This window comes from Perognathus longimembris, chromosome 19, assembly GCF_023159225.1.
Source record: "Perognathus longimembris pacificus isolate PPM17 chromosome 19, ASM2315922v1, whole genome shotgun sequence".
Taxonomy (NCBI): domain Eukaryota; kingdom Metazoa; phylum Chordata; class Mammalia; order Rodentia; family Heteromyidae; genus Perognathus; species Perognathus longimembris.
Genome location: NC_063179.1, coordinates 25,120,465 through 25,136,633, shown reverse-complemented (window position 1 = coordinate 25,136,633; position 16,169 = coordinate 25,120,465). Strand labels below are relative to the sequence as shown.

Below are 16,169 nucleotides of genomic sequence, written 5' to 3'. Positions count from 1 at the left end.
ACAGTGCATTTTCTCACAACTTCTGGAAGACAAAAGAGGGAAGGCGGAGGCTCTGGCGGTTGGTGCGACGCCTCCGGGATGCCCAGCCGGTGGGCACGGGGAGGAGGCGGGTTTTTATCGTTCCCCCGCGCTCCACGGCCGGCAGAGCTTCCCGGCCGGGCCCCTTTCCTCCGCCGGCCCGCCGGGGCTCGGACGGAGCGGCGTCGCGATGCGCACCTGCGCGTGCCCCCTCCCCCGCGCCTGAGGTGCGCGTCCGCCGGACCCCGGCACTAGGCCCGCAGCCCTCCCCTCCCCGCTCGCCCGCCCCCTCCCCCCGTGTTTATTTTCCTGGCATCAACCGTCATTCTCGCACTTCTAAGAACCATCTAAGTGGGTCGGACTCGCCAGTGGTAAGCGTCTCCCTCCCCTCCCTCCCCACCCCCCACGTTTCCCGGGGGAGCCGGGGGAATGCCGGAGCCCGATCGCGGCCACCCGGGCGTCCTGAGACTCCGTCCGCCGAGCGGCCTAGTGACGGTCGCCGGCCATCCGAGAACTCCAGGAGCCAGCGGCGGGCGAGCCCGAGGCCTCCGGGCCACGGGGGGCCGCTGTGACCGGCCTCGGTCGCCCCCGCTGCGCCTCGGGCGGGCGGGCGGGGAAACTGGGTTGGTGGAGAGAATAAAAAAAAAAAAAAAAGCCGAGGGGGGGGCGGGCGCTGTGGAGCGGCGGGGGCTCGGGCTGCCGTCCTCTCCGCCCGTAGCGCGGAGGAGCCGAGCAGGACCCGCGCTCTCCTCCTCCATGAGGCCTGAGTAAGGTGCAGCGCCTAGCCGGCCCGCGGCGCCTCCCTCCCCCGCGCGTCCCAGCCGGAGCGCAGCGGCGGCGGCGGCGGCCCCCGGAGGAGGAGGAGGAGGAGGAGGAGCATGTCGGACGGTTTCGATCGGGCTCCAGGTGCTGGTCGGGGCCGGAGCCGGGGCCTGGGCCGCGGAGGGGGCGGGCCTGAGGGCGGCGGTTTCCCGAACGGAGCGGGGCCTACGGAGCGGTCGCGGCAGCAGCCGCCGCCGCAGCCCAAAGCCCCGGGCTTCCTGCAGCCGCCGCCGCTGCGCCAGCCCAGGACGGCCCCGCCGCCAGGGGCCCAGAGCGAGGTCCCCTCCGGCTCCGAGCGGCCTCCCCGACCCGGGGCGCTCCCAGGTACGGAGCAGCTCTGGAGGACCCGGTTCTCCGGGGCCATCGTCGCCTCTCACCCCACCCCTCGACCCCTCACGGCCCCCGGGGCGTGCCGAGGCCCGGCGCGCCGTCTCCTCCGTCCGCGGTTCCCCGAAAGCATTCCCCGAGGGCCCGGCCCGGCGCGGGGTAGGAACGGGCCCGGAACCCGGTGTGGAAGGCGGCTGTGGAATCCTTTGTGCGCCGGCCTGGGGGAGGGGCGCCGCGCCGTCTCGGAGTTCTGCGGTCCCGGGAGGAAGTCGGCTCGCCTGGGCTCCCCGGCCCGCCGCCGCGGGCTCGGGCGCAGCCTCCAGCTCGCTCGCTCGCTCGCTCGCTCGCTCCCTTTGTCCCCGACTCCTTAGGAGAGAGCGGGGAGACGGGGAGCAGCCCTCAGCGCGCCCGGGGAGGCAGGTGTCTTCACCCGTGAGCCGAGGCCAGCCCATTGTTCCCTTCTGCAGGCTCCCGTGGACCCCCTTACGTGCGAACCGCGACAAGAATAATCCCGCGGTGCTTTCCCGTGGGTTTTCGGGCTCCACGAAGGAAGGAATAGAGCGAATGCCCCTTTGATTTTTCTCTCTCAGAACCACCGAAGCCCCCGCGAGCTCCACCTAGTCCCCAGGATAACCCGCCCCAGCAGAGCCTCGAGTCGGCCATGGCCAAGCCCCAGGTGGTGGTGGCGCCCGTGCTGATGTCCAAGCTGTCCGCGAACGCCCCCGAATTTTACCCCTCTGGTTACTCTTCCAATTACACGGTGAGTGCGCCCCTTTCCTGCCGCCCCGGGCTCCGAACTACGGCGATCATGCGGTGGTTGGTGAATCGGTATGCCTATGTTGTGTTTTCAATTCATTGAACCGACGAGGAAATGGCCCCGAATACACGGTGGAGTTCCATCCAGGGGTATTGGAAGGTGAGCTGAAGGGTAGAGATTCCCGTCCGTTGGGTTTAACTGCGATATATTTCAGCGCCCTCAAGAGCATCCATTATTCATCGGTGGCTTGAGTAAGCTAAACTGGTTTTGCTCTACAAGGGAGTTTTTTGTGTTTTTTTTTGAGGTGGGTTTTTTTTTTGGGGGGGGGGGGAGATGTCATTATTTCTAATGGTTGTTAACATAGATGCTAGTTTACCTATTTGGAGAAATGTAAGGAGTTTTGGTCAAGTGTTTACATAGGTATACAAAAAGGCTTTTAAGTTTTATCTGTCTGTCAGTAATAAGAGCAGAAAGCACAGCTGGGGTGTGGGGATTTCTTGTGCTAAGTAAACCCAGATGAGAAAATGTGCTGGGGTAAATTGTAGACAGAGCAAAGAATCCATTGAGTTGAAAAAAGAAATTAATGACAAATATTTTAGATTAAGGCCTCTCTTAGTTTTATAGCTCAAAATTTCACAGAGTGAACACGCAGGTAACTAGCAGTTAAGAAATAGAACATTATTGGCATCTCTAAAACCCTTCTAATCATTGCACATATCAAAGGGTAACTACATTTCTTGATATGCAGCAAAGGCTGGTCTCAAAGTTTGAGTCCCCCTGCCTCAGCTGGGGAATTACATGAGTGTGTGCTACTATGTCATTCTGTGACTACTGTTTTCACTTTAGATAGTTTTGCCTGCTTTCAAAGTTTATGTAAATGGAGACATACAGACTGTATTTTACGTCTCACATCAGAATTAATTCTTGTAACATATAATTTGAGATGATTTATTCTCATAGCATGCCCACTGTGATCACATCAGAGTCTCATTTGTTGATTTGCTTCTACTTTTGGGCTGTTATGAATAGGATTACTATTCCTGTTTTTGCCTAGCAGAAAAAAAAATGCTTTTATTTCAGCTTGGTACACATAAGGAATAGAATATCCAAAACATAGGATAGTCAAATTTAGTAAAGACTACCATATAGTTTTTCAAAGAGACCATCCCATTGTACATTTTGAGAAGTATATGCTTTCATTTGTTCCTCCTCTGCAGCACTTAGGATTTCTAGCTTAGCCATTCTGATAGACATGCATTATCTAGTTGTGGTTTCATTTTTTTCCTCTTATAACTACGATTGAAAACTTTTTTTTAACCTGCTTTGGCTTTCTTTTCATATTTGATAGGAAAAGTACAGAGAAAAGGCTATACTTCATAGAAACTCCATGAATCATAGAGGAAAACTTTAGGATTGAAAAGGAGAGAGTATAGACATGTAAGGAAGGTCAAAGGGTGAAAGGGTTCCTATTGTGTAAAATAGAAATGAAAACAGCTTGCCAGAAAATACTATTCTGCTCGGAGCTGGAGGGAACTATTGGAGTTCTTTAAGTTACTTGAATAAACTCTTAAGGATGTTTTTCTTAGCCGCCATAATGAGTTCACCATTTGTATTCCTGCCTGTTGATTTGGTCTGTTTCATAATGAGAGTCCTGTATGTAATTCAAATGACTCCTGGGCTGTAGAGCAACATTTGTCAACTTATTTTGAGTCTCTGTTGCCTTATGGAAATACTTTTGTTCCTCCTATCTCACTATGCCAGAACACTGTGCAGTAGAAGCCTATGTGGTCCACAACTGTATCATCTTTGGCCTTCAGAGTGTCAATTATTTTAATTAATTAATGACATTTGGATTAGATATTTGCAAATCTGAATTCCCCTTTTTTCTGGTGAATGTGTAAGCACTGGCTGTAATGGACTGGCATTCTGATAGCAAAACTTGGCTTGTGCAGAATAGAGACATAATTTAACAATTCACTCCCTTGGGTTTCTTCATTCATTTGTAACTCACCTGGATTCCACAGCCATTCTGGCCTGCTGCCTGCTCTGGTATGTTCTTTTAACCTTCCTAGTTTATACTAATATTTATCTTCTGTGAGAAGGCTGAGAGTGTTTCTCAATCCATTTAGTCACAGAACTCTGTTTTTTCCCTGACTTACAGGATAAAATCTTAGGAAGGAAACATTTCCTTATAGTAGCCACAATCCAAAGTTAGCTATATCTATTTAATCAACAAGCATGGGAATATTTAGCATAAGTCAAACAATACTAGATATACACCAACAAATAAAATGGTCAAAAGTTCTGTCTAAATGTAGCCTTTTTTCTAGTGGTATCCCTCAATTTCCTGAAAGCTGCTTGCTTTGAACAACTTTTTCCTCCTCCCCTTCCTCCTCTTCCTCCTCCCTTTTCCTAGCTCTCCCCTCTTCTTTTCTCCCCCTCTTCCTTCCCCTTCCACTCCCCCTCTCTTCTCTCCCTTTGTTCCTCCCTCTTTTCTTTTATTCTTGCAATAAGGAAGCAATTTTCCAACCTCCAGACCTTTTTTGCCTTGCTTATTTTCATATTGAGTCTAGTTTTTGTCCTGGGACCAGAGTTAGACATGCAGAGTTTCCTACCTGTAGCCCCTACATAGCTGAGATTACAGGCATGCTTCACCACTGCCCAGCTTATTTAGATGGAGGTCTCACTAAGTTTTTGCCCAGGCCTGCCTCCAACTATGATCCTCTCAATCTCCACTCCCCAAGTAGCTGGGACTATAGATTTTTTTCTGTCAGTAAAGTCTACAGTTTGATCACTGAAGTGGCCAGATAAGCTGAAGAGATTAGATACACCTTCAAAGCCCCCAAAGCCTTTTTTTAAAAACACAGCAACAAGAGGGCTGGGAATATGGCCTAGTGGCAAGAGTGCTGCCTTGTATACATGAAGCCCTGGGTTTGATTCCCCAGCACCACATATATAGAAAATGGCCAGAAGGGACGCTGTGGCTCAAGTGGCAGAGTGCTAGCCTTGAGCAAAAAGAAGCCAGGGGGGCTGGAGATCTGGCCTAGTGGCAAGAGAGCTTGCCTCGTATACATGAGGCCCTGGGTTCGATTCCCCAGTACCACATATATACAGAAAACGGCCAGAAGTGGCCCTGTGGCTCAAGTGGCAGAGTGTTAGCCTTGAGCAAACGGAAGCCAGGGACAGTGCTCAGGCCCTGAGTCCAAGCCCCAGGACTGGCCAAAAAAAAAAAAAAAAGAAGGAAAAAAAAACAGCAACAACAACAACAACATCAACAAAAAAACCAGATCCTGGGCATGAACTCTAGGTTCTAGCACTGCCCCTGGGCTAGCTTCAAACAATGGGTCTCATATCTCAGCCTCCTGTGTGGGTAGGATTACAGACATTGGTGCCCAGCTCCAAACATTTTTTTCTCCTTAGTTCTTCCTCTTAATTTCTGTGGCTAGGGAAGGGGTGACATTGTCCAAAAAGAAATATACTCTTTGACTTATATAGCTGTAATCCCTCTGTGTATCATCTTATAACAATTTAAAAAATAGAAATAATTTCTGTGGCTAGGATTTGGTACTTTCTACACTCCTTCCACTAAATTGCTCTATTCTGGTTTTTGTTTTTCAGACAAATTGGTATGCTTTGAATATTTAATCATAGTATATTGAATAGTAACAAAACTTTCACATAGGAATTCATAAAGAATTTATTGAGAGATGTAAGTTCCTTGACTGGGCACTGGTGGCTCTTAGTTGTAATCCTAGCCATTCAGGAGGCTGAGATGGAAGGATCATTGTTCAAAGCCAGCAAGAAAGCCCATGAGACTTACATTTCCAGTTCACCACCTGCAAAACAGAAATTGAGCTGTGGCTCAAAGTGGTAGAGTCCTAGCCTTGAGTACCAAAGCTGGGCCCTGAATTTAAGCCTCATGACTAAAAAAAAAAAAAAAAAAAAAAGTAGTTCTCCCTTACTTGAAGAAAACAAAAACACCGTTTCTCCTTTAAAGCATCTCCATAGAGGCTACTGCCTACCTAGTCTTCCAAACTCTTACAGTAGTTTTCCCTACCTTACAGTACTAACATTCTTTAAAACTTGACATTATTTACTCCCTGGCATTACTTTATATACCTCTCACTGATGGTGCACACATAATCTTATCTCCAAGGTATATTGATAACTATTTTCATAACAGTTAATGATGCTTTTCTGACTTTTCATCCATGGACTTCATAGCCCTCATTTTACGCTTTTAATTGTACCCTAAACACAGTATGATCTAGTCAATTTAAAAGTCCCAGTGTATTGGGCTGGGAGTATGGCCTAGTGGCAAGAGTGCTTGCCTCCTACACATGAAGCTCTCAGTTCCCCAGCACCACATATATGGAAAACGGCCAGAGGGGGTGCTGTGGCTCAAGTGGCAGAGTGCTAGCCTTGAGCAAGAAGAGGCCAGGGACAGCGCTCAGGCCCTGAGTTCAAGGCCCAGGACTGGCAAAAAAAAAAAAAAAAAAAAGTCCCAGTGTGCCAAGTCCTACGCTTAGTGTCAAGTGGCCATTTTGGTCTCTCAGAATCTCTTAAAATTTTAGAAGAACTTAAATACTTTTAGCTAAGTCTCTTTATTCCCAAGTTTCTGCCATCATCATTCTCTCTCAGGTTTCTACCTATGAATATATTCATTGACATTGGGTATTATGAGCATCAACCATTCTCACTTACCTTCTACTTTGACGTCTGTGGTTGCACTTGCATATCATTCCTCCTCCCCTCATATTGTAGTCCTTGAGGTTTTTTCCGTTTTATTACCTCCCTTGTGAATCTTGCTTGCCCCTAGAACCTTCCTTTGTGCTAATAACCTTCAAATCTAATTCTTTCACAAAACTCCATTTTTTTGACTTGAGGAGCATTCTCATGTTAACATCAAGTATAAAACAATTCATCTGCAGGTTTTTTTTTTTACTAGCTGAGGCCAAAAACTTGACTGTTTTTTGTCTGCCTGCTAAACTAAGTAGTTCTTGTTTTTTTTTTTGCCAGTCCTGGGACTTGGACTCAGGGCCTGAGCACTGTCCCTGGCTCCTTTTTGCTCAAGGCTAGCACTCTACCACTTGAGCCACAGCGCCACTTCTGGGCTTTTCTATATATGTGGTGCTGGGGAATCGAACCCAGGGCTTCATGTATATGAGGCAGGCACTTTTGCCACTAGGCCATATTTCCAGCCCTAAATGAAGTAGTTTTAACTATTTCACCATCTCTGGTCAGTTTCCTTTCCCTACTGTTTTGGATTAGGATCTCATCTGTTGCCAGTATATACAGTACATAAAAGGTTTGCTTTCTAACTGGTAGTTCGTTACAGTCTTATAATCTCTGTCACAGAATTCTAAGAAAAATATAACACTTAAATTATTCTTCAACTCAGAACCCATTTGACTTCATACTGAATTCTAAACAAATTTGTACTCTGAAGAATCTGGTGTTTGAAGAACTAATGCAGGCTTTTATTCATACCTGGCAGAAGCCCTGAGTTCATTGAAACCTAGAACTGCTAAAAGAACAAGCAAAAAGAAAAGATTTCAAATCAGGGCTCAAACTTCATTTTTGCTAAAGTGAATGATAGTTGATAGAAAAGTTTGTGTCATTGAAGCTGGAACCTGCAGACTTGCCTTTTTTTGCTTTTCATTATTATTAATAATGATAGGATATTACGGGTCTGTAAAATTCAAATGTGTATCAAAAACTTAACTATGTTTTAATCAAAATTCACATATGTATGTGGTTAACATTAAATATGTTAATTGCGTACAATTTTCATGCTTCACTGCTTTCACAACTTTGTAATAAAGTTATATTTACATTTATAATAGGAACATATTTTACTCCAGAAGTATCCAGAAAGCTTCTCTGCCTATGCAAATAATTCTTTTAAAAATATGTATATCTAGTTTTATACTCTGCTCTCATTTAATGCATTGTAATGGAGGTTTTTCTGGATGTATACATGTAAATTATATCTTGTTCCCTTAAGTGGCTACTGATGGGCTGGGAATGTGGCTTAGTGGTAAAGTACTTGCCTAGCATACACCATGCACAAAGCCCTGGGTTTGATTCCTCAGTATCACATACACAGAAAAAGCCAGAAGTGGCACTATGGCTAAAGTGGTAGAGCGCTAGCCTTGAGCAAGAAAGAAGCTCGGGGACAGTGCCCAGGCAGAGTTCAAACCCCAAGACTAGCAAAAAAAAGCCCCCAAAACCAAACCCAAAACGTAAGTGGCTACTGATAATTTCATGAAAATACAGGGATGTATTTAACCAATTCTCTGTTTATAAATAGTAGATGAATTTCTTGGCAATGAGATTACTTAACATTATGTCAGAGTTGTTAAGACTTTGTTATTTTGAGGATGGTATATATAAAAGTACAGGTCTTAATTAGATGTGACTGTGCTCAAATTACCAAAGTTGATATATGGTTCTTCTTCAGACCCTTCCAATTTGCCCTGTTTTCCTTAGAGCCAGTCTTCTTACTGAAGGACTTGTATGATTTATCTTCTGTTCAGTTTCTGTGTTTCATTATTTTTCTCCATAGTATCTGGACAAGGAGCTCCTTCTTTGGGGACAGTATACTTCTTTTCCTACTGCATAGGCTTTTTTCAGATACTTATATAGCTAACTTTTTTTTGTTTTTCTGTCCTTTATTTTCCCTTTTCTTTCTGTTGGTTGTGGAGCTTGAGCCCGGGACAAGTGGCACTTTCCCTGAACTCCTTTGCTCAAGGCCAGCACTCTACCACTTTGAACCACAGCTCCACTTCTGGTTTTCTGGTGGTTAATTGGGGATAAGAGTCTCAGCAGACTTTCCTGACTGGGTTGGCTTCAAACCGCAATCCTCAGATCTCAGCCTCCTGAGTAGCTAGGATTATAGGTGTGAGCCACTAGTAGTACCCAGCTTTCTGTCTTTGTTCTGATACTAACCCTTGAGACTATGCTTAGTCACATTTTTCACCTCTGAATGTATCTTCTGACATTGTATATATAAGAAGAGATTTAGTCTGTCTTATTCATGGAAGACTACTGTCTTCCCATAAAACAGCCTTAGGAATTTAGAAGTAGACACTTAACACTTGTGTTGCTGTTTTGTTTGTTTGCTTATTACTTGTTGGATTTGGGACAAGGTCTTGCTGTGTACCCTAGGTTAGCATCAAATGCCCAATCCTTATATCTCAGCCTCTTGAGCACTGGCAATACTTGTATGGTTTTGAATGAGTAACCAAAGTGCTGAACTGCTGTGCTACTGATTCTTCTGTACAAAAGAGACAGAATGCTTACCTCCATGTTTTTCTAGGGTTAAATGAGGTAATGCATGCAAATCCTCTGCTTATAGCCCTTTAGAAAAGCATTAAAAGGTCTTTAGTTTTTCTATTAGGACTACATGTCTGTTTCCAATGTAGAGCTTTCCTAAAGGTATTTTTGATCATGTATTTTTTTTTCCTACATGCTCATTGACTTTTAACCCCTTTATAAAATTCTTCATTATAGCCATAATTTTTTCATGTGGTTTCTGTTTGGAGCAGGATAAGATTCTTCAACTAATTATAGTTAATATTTGAACATAACTATTAGGTATATTAAAATGCTTTGGATGGTATTCTAGCCGATGAGTGGGAAGCCTGCGATTCTGGCCTGATAACCTTTTATAAAACTTGCCTGCTCAACCTTCTACCATTAATTATAAGGTTGGTATATAACAATGTGGAATATTTCCAGTAGTGGAAATGTTAGCTGGGAATCTACCAGGATTGAGATAAGACAATCTCCTGTCTGCAAAGCAGACCCTTCTCTTGTTACATTGAAGTACATCAATTAGGCAAAAAAAAAAAAAAAAAAAAGTTGGATAGCTCAGTGGACTGAAAATTTGTTGAGCTCTTTAAAATTATCATGAGAAATCCTTTAAAAAATTTTTGTGTTAAGTGGTATTACAACTTAAAGCCAGTTGTATGGATTAAGTTTTTTTGTGTGATTTTTTTTGTTGTTGTTGTTTTTATCTGCAGGAGTCCTATGAGGATGGTTGTGATGATTACCCCCTACCAGAATTTGTTCAGGACTTTTTGAACCATCTTACAGAGCAGCCTGGCAGTTTTGAAACTGAAATTGAACAGTTTGCAGAGACCCTAAATGTCTGGGTTACAACAGATGATACTTTACAAGAACTTGTAGAACTCATCTACCAACAGGTAAGTAGGCTGGTAGCCTCCAAGTGTGACCTCTGGGAAGCATCCACCACAAAGATGGTGGCAACGTTTTGAGAAACGCCAGGTTCTCATTCACCTGCCTCCACATTAGTTATATTTTATGGTTCATAGGAGCTTTGAAGCTGGCTTCTATAAAATCACTATAGCTAGAGAATCAAAGCTGGAGCCAAGCTAGACTGCCAGTTGATAGGCATAGTCAAGGCTCTCTCTATATAGGTAGATTTGAACACTTATAAGGAAGAGTATGTAAGTATCACACACTCCTATCCCTGTTTTGTAGCATCTAAAACTAAAAGTACATAATACACTAATTATTTTTTCGTACTTGTTATGTAACATTATTGCAGAAACTATGAAAACAGTCTTGAGAAAACTTTTATTGCCTATAAATGAGTCTTTTTAAAAAACTAGCCAAGTGCTGGTTTTGTGTGTGTGTGTGTGTGTGTGTGTACACGCGTGCGCTTATCATAGGCTAACACCTATAATCCTAGCTATGCAGAAGGCTGAGATCTGATTACAGTTTTGTAGCCAGCCTGGGCAGGAAAGTTCATGAGACTCTTTATCTCCAGTTAACCACCAAAAAGCCAGGAGTAGAGCTGTGGCTCAAGTGTAGAGCTCTAGCTAACCTTAAACAAAAGAACTTAGGTACAGTGCCAGGCCCCCTGAGTTCTGTCTTAAGTCTAAGCATTTTTACTTCTTTACTTTTTATTAATTTTGAAGATCTACATCTTAATTCCTTGAAAGTCTTATTGGTTGTGTCATACAACATTCAAAATTTTAGCCTAGCCTGTTTGTTGCTGGCACATTAATGCTATTTTAATGGGAAAAAATGCAATTAAAACACTGACTTTTTTTTTTTTTTGCCAGTCCTGGGCCTTGGACTCGGCCTGAGCACTGTCCTTGGCTTTCTTTTGCTCAAGGGTAGCACTCTGCCACTTGAGCCACAGTGCCACTTCTGGCCGTTTTCCATATATGTGGTGCTGGGGAATTGAACCCAGGGCTTCATGTATATGAGGCAAGCTCTCTTGCCACTAGGCCATATTCCCAGCCCCTAAAACACTGACTTTTTAAAAGACAAATTTAAAGGCTTGTTTGAGATTGGCTAAATAAGTCACTGCTTAAAGAACAATTCAAGGTAGGAATATATGTAAAGGGTGATGATTAATAGCATAGCAAGCTGATGATTATATCCTTTCTAATGTTTTGTTTGGCCACTTGGTTTCCAAGCTGGTTGCTGAATTCTTAAGATACTTAGCCAAGTATTAAGTTTTAGGAAATGTCTGAGATTTCAGAAAGATGTAAGTGCTCTATTATTATTATCATCATCATTATTATTTTGATAGTGCTAGGCACTGAACCAGAGCCTTGTGAATGATGGTAGGCAAGTGCTATATGACTTACCTTCCAGTGCTATCCTGATTCTTAATTTTTTACCCCCATATGAATTGAAAAGGAATACAAAAACGAATCTTTTTTTCTTTTTTCCTGATATCTCTTTCAGCTATCTGATAGGCCACATGATTATAGTTTTTTCAGGAATGAATGTGAACAAGCATCAACTGTTTGCATGTTTGTCTCAAAGTCAATTCCTCAAATATATGCTCGTTATTTTTAACATTTTGTGTCAGTGATGCATTGACTTTATATACATGTTTATCAACGACCTTTAAAGTTTTGTTGAAGTAATTTATGGAAATCTATTCAGGAACTAATAGAAGAAGACCAATTTAAAAGATGGCAAATTAAACATACACATTCAACTTTGATCCCGCTTCAAAACCACTAAAATTGCTGTATGAGAATTTAAAGGCAGAGACCCATAAGAGCAAAGACAAGGACAAGAGATGAAAGCCCAGATAAAAGCCTAGGAAACATATGAGTGAGTGGTAACTAACTTAGTGGTCTAAAGTTGAGTTCCAAACCAGAGGAAATGCTGAGAATACTCCTGATTTATATAGTACACAATTTCTTTTTTTTTTTTTTAATGTCCATTAAACAGTAGCTTTCCCTTTTCTTGATAATCTATTTTTACAAAATAAGTGCATGTTAATGTTTTATTATTCAGTATGAGAAATATAATTTGCCAGGCACATAGTACACAATTTCTAAAAGCCTAAAAAATGATTGGGATGAGGCTAAGAAGATTTCCTGTGAAATATTAGAGTTCCTAGGTCTTTTCACCTAGTGGCCAGTTTGAAGTTTTTTTTTTTTTTTTTTTTTTTTTTGCCAGTCCTGGGCCTTGGACTCAGGGCCTGAGCACTGTCCCTGGCTTCTTCCCGCTCAAGGCTAGCACTCTGCCACTTGAGCCACAGCGCCGCTTCTGGCCGTTTTCTGTATATGTGGTGCTGGGGAATCGACCCTAGGGCCTCGTGTATCCGAGGCAGGCACTCTTGCCACTAGGCCATATCCCCAGCCCCCAGTTTGAAGTTTTATTATAACATTTTTCAAGAAATTAACAAAGGAAGAACTCCACCAAAAATAGGAATTAAGCCAAAGATGAACACATGGGAAGCAGGAATGTACAAGAGAATTTGAGTGAATCATACACGTGGCACAAGAAGATCCTAGTACGAAATGCACAGCATGGGCCAGAAGACTCCAGAAAGGACTCTCTGATTATATGAGCATACCTGTTATGTTTGATGACACTGAGTAAATTCATACCATAGTTTCAATGAGAAGTATACAAAAAGAAAAAGTAGAATAAACAGTAAGTCTAGGGAAAACAGTATTCAAAAATGGAAAATTGATGTGATATATCATCATTCATCTGCAACTGGAAATACAAAAATAAAATCATCATAGTGTAGCACTTGGCATAGCCAGCAGCAGCAGTTTTGACTCCAGTTTTGAGTTTGAGGGTCTGCTTGGGTTATAAAAAGGAAGTAATTGTGGAATAGGGTGGCTTGAGCAGGTGAAAGCTAAAATAACATACTCCTTTGTGGGAAATTAGTAAACACCATAGTGAAAAATCGCCTATCATGGAGATACACAGTTTAAAACCTTTTTAGTTGAAAAGTGGTTGTAGGAATAAAATTGAAGGTAAGGAAGAAAATTTAAATGATGACAGCCTTGTAGAAAGAAGTCTGGGTGTGCTAAGTACTTCAGGTGTGACCTATTAATCCTTAAATAGTTGCAAGATAATATCCCCATTTTATGCATATCTAAACAGAGATCAAATGACTTAAGGTTACCATGCTAGTAGTAAGTGTTCTACCAGGGAGATATAGATAGGCTTCAGAGCATTTGTTAGACCTAGCCTCCGGTTGATTGCCTTTGTGACTCTGGCTAGGTCTTTTAACCTTTTTATGTGTGTTTTTTACTTGCTATTAGGAAGTAAACTATGTTTTGTATTCTTTAAAAATTGCAGTTGAGATAGGCTCCGGGGGTTCATACCTATAATCCTATCTACTTCAAAGGATAGCCCTGGGGAAAAGTTCATGAGACAGACTGTCTTCTCAATGATAGCTGGGTAAAGTGCATGCCTGTCATCCTCGCTATGATGGAAGCCTAAAGTAGATGGATTATAGTTCAGGCATGGGCTTGGGCAAGAAACAAAGCCATATCTCAAAAATATTCAGCACAAAAAAATGGCCTGGAAGCCCTTAGTTCAAGCCCCAGTACTGCCAAGGGAAAACAACAACAAAAAAAACTGCAGTTGAAGTTAAATGTTCTCAGTAATGTTTGGCTAATCACACAATCCTTGATACATAGTGTTTTGCCACGGTCCTTTTTAAAAATAGCTTATCCATTTTGATTTCCTCCTTACCCAGTTGATGCGTTCGTTTCTTATGCCTGGGTACCTCTAGGAATCAAACTGAAGCTCCCAGAGATTTAGGAATGTCCAAGTTCACAAGCATATGCCTGGAAATCTTGTTCTGCATTGCTAGATATCAAAGTTTATGTTTTCTTTTCCTGAGAAGCAACATTAAATAGTTTGGGAACTATTCTCCATATTGTTACAATTGAGTTGACTATCTGTTCATATTTCCTGCAAAAATAGGTTGGAATTTGGAGACATCTTAATTGCTTTCTGATAACCTTTGGTAAATAGGGAAGAGAACTTGGCTGAAACATTTTCCTTTGACCTTGTAGCTTTTAATGTGAAATTTGGTGGGAAAGTGAATTTCCTTATGCCTAACAAAAGACCTGTATGTTTTTTGATGCAGTGTGATTAGTTTGGGGAGCAATGATGTTACTCCACTTTAAAATGTTGCTAAGTACATTTATAATGATCTGTCTATGTCATGCGAAATTTCTCTTTTTAAAAGGCCACATCTATTCCAAATTTCTCTTATATGGGAGCTCGCCTGTGTAATTACCTGTCCCATCATCTGACAATTAGCCCCCAGAGTGGCAACTTCCGCCAATTGCTACTTCAAAGGTCAGTGTGAATACAAAATTATAGGAAAACTTCTAACTGTATTAGAAATTGAAGTTGCAGGAGAGTATAAAATGGACCATTCTTATTTGTGTAATATTAAAAGGTTATGATAAAATATAGTGATTTTTTTTCCCCCATGATGGGCCTCTGTCTTTGGTTTTACATTTAAGATTTTTTTCTTTCCTGCTATTTTCAAGATATTACTCATACTTTGGTTTGAGAGTTACTGTTCAGATTGGAATGAAAGCAAATATTCACTATCTTCACATTGCATTCTTTACTTGGGTTCTAAATCTAGATTTTTCCAGATCTATTCCGGTTAGTACTTGTTCTCTTCCAGTGGCACAAAACACTATCAAAAGCTCTAATGTCTAAACATGTTGTTTTAGGTCTCCTTTCTTGAGGTATATCCTCTTTGCTATGCTTGTTTTCTCCATTGAAGTTTAGAATCGGTGTTTGGCTTACACAAACCATGCTGGCATTTTTTAGGGAGAAGTACTTGGGACATTACCATTTTCTTTTCATTTGAGTAGTCTTTAGTAACAAGGTTGTCTTCAAGTTTGTTATCACTTGTCCATTCTGGTTTAAAAAATTTTTTTTATTATAAAAGTGATATGCAGAGAGGTTACAGGTAAAGAGTATGTTTCTTTTTGGACAATCTCACCTCTTCCCTTGCTCTCTCCCAGTTTTTCCCTCCCCTCCCCATCCATAAGTTTTTTTTTTTTTTTTGGCCAGTCCTGGGCCTTGGACTCAGGGCCTGAGCACTGTCCCTGGCTTCTTCCCGCTCAAGGCTAGCACTCTGCCACTTGAGCCACAGCGCCACTTCTGGCCGTTTTCTGTATATGTGGTGCTGGGGAATCGAACCTAGGGCCTCGTGTATCCGAGGCAGGCACTCTTGCCACTAAGCTATATCCCCAGCCCCCCCATCCATAAGTTTTATTTTTAACAAAATTCTTTTTTTTTTTTTTCCGGCCAGTCCTGGGCCATGAACTCAGGGCCTGAGCACTGTCCCTGGCTTCTTTTTGCTCAAGGCTAGCACTCTGCCACTTGAGCCACAGCGCCACTTCTGGCCGTTTTCTGTATATGTGGTGCTGGGGAATTGAACACAGGGCCTCATGTATAGGAGGCAAGCACTCTTGCCACTAGGCCATATTCCCAGCCCAGATTTCTTTCTTTTTCTTTTTTTTTTTTTTTTTTTTTTTTGCCAGTCCTGGGTTTTGGACTCAGGGCCTCTGAGCACTGTCCCTGGCTTCTTTTTGCTCAAGGCTAGCATCCACCACCTGAGCCACAGTGCCACTTCTGGCCCTTTTCTATATATGTGGTGCTTGGGAATCGAACCTAGGGCTTCATGTATATGAGGTAAGCACTCTTGCCACTAGGCCATATTCCCAGCCCCTTTAACAAAATTCTTTAAGGTACCTCTAGGTCTGAGGGAATATGGCTCAGTGTAGAGCATATTCTTTGGTATTCACAGACTTGGGTTAAATCCCAGAACCCATACAAAAAACTCGGCAATTGCAAAACTTTCCATTGTCTGGCTAAAATGAAGTGGAATAAAGATTCCAAAAGTAGATTCCAGGAACACTTAAAATTTAAGCTTTAAAAAAATTAAGGTAGTACTTCAAATATATAT

At 42.7% G+C, this 16,169-nt stretch overlaps 1 protein-coding gene across 3 annotated transcripts in view; it reads left to right on the top strand.

Annotated features, from left to right (window-relative positions):
- The first annotated feature begins 250 nt into the window (after positions 1-250).
- The window catches only part of Paip1 (poly(A) binding protein interacting protein 1), a 33,233-nt gene continuing 17,314 nt past the window's right edge, over positions 251-16,169 (top strand). Inside the window, exons 1-4 of one of the 3 annotated variants that reach the window (XM_048368144.1) lie at positions 251-389; positions 1,758-1,927; positions 9,952-10,134; positions 14,424-14,536. In XM_048368144.1, coding sequence (XP_048224101.1) covers positions 1,829-1,927; positions 9,952-10,134; positions 14,424-14,536 — 395 coding nt within the window. In that variant the 5' untranslated portion in view covers positions 251-389; positions 1,758-1,828. Of the gene's footprint in view, positions 390-715; positions 1,165-1,757; positions 1,928-9,951; positions 10,135-14,423; positions 14,537-16,169 lie in introns of those variants that run through there. The other 2 variants (XM_048368142.1, XM_048368141.1) reach the window with 2 other exon arrangements.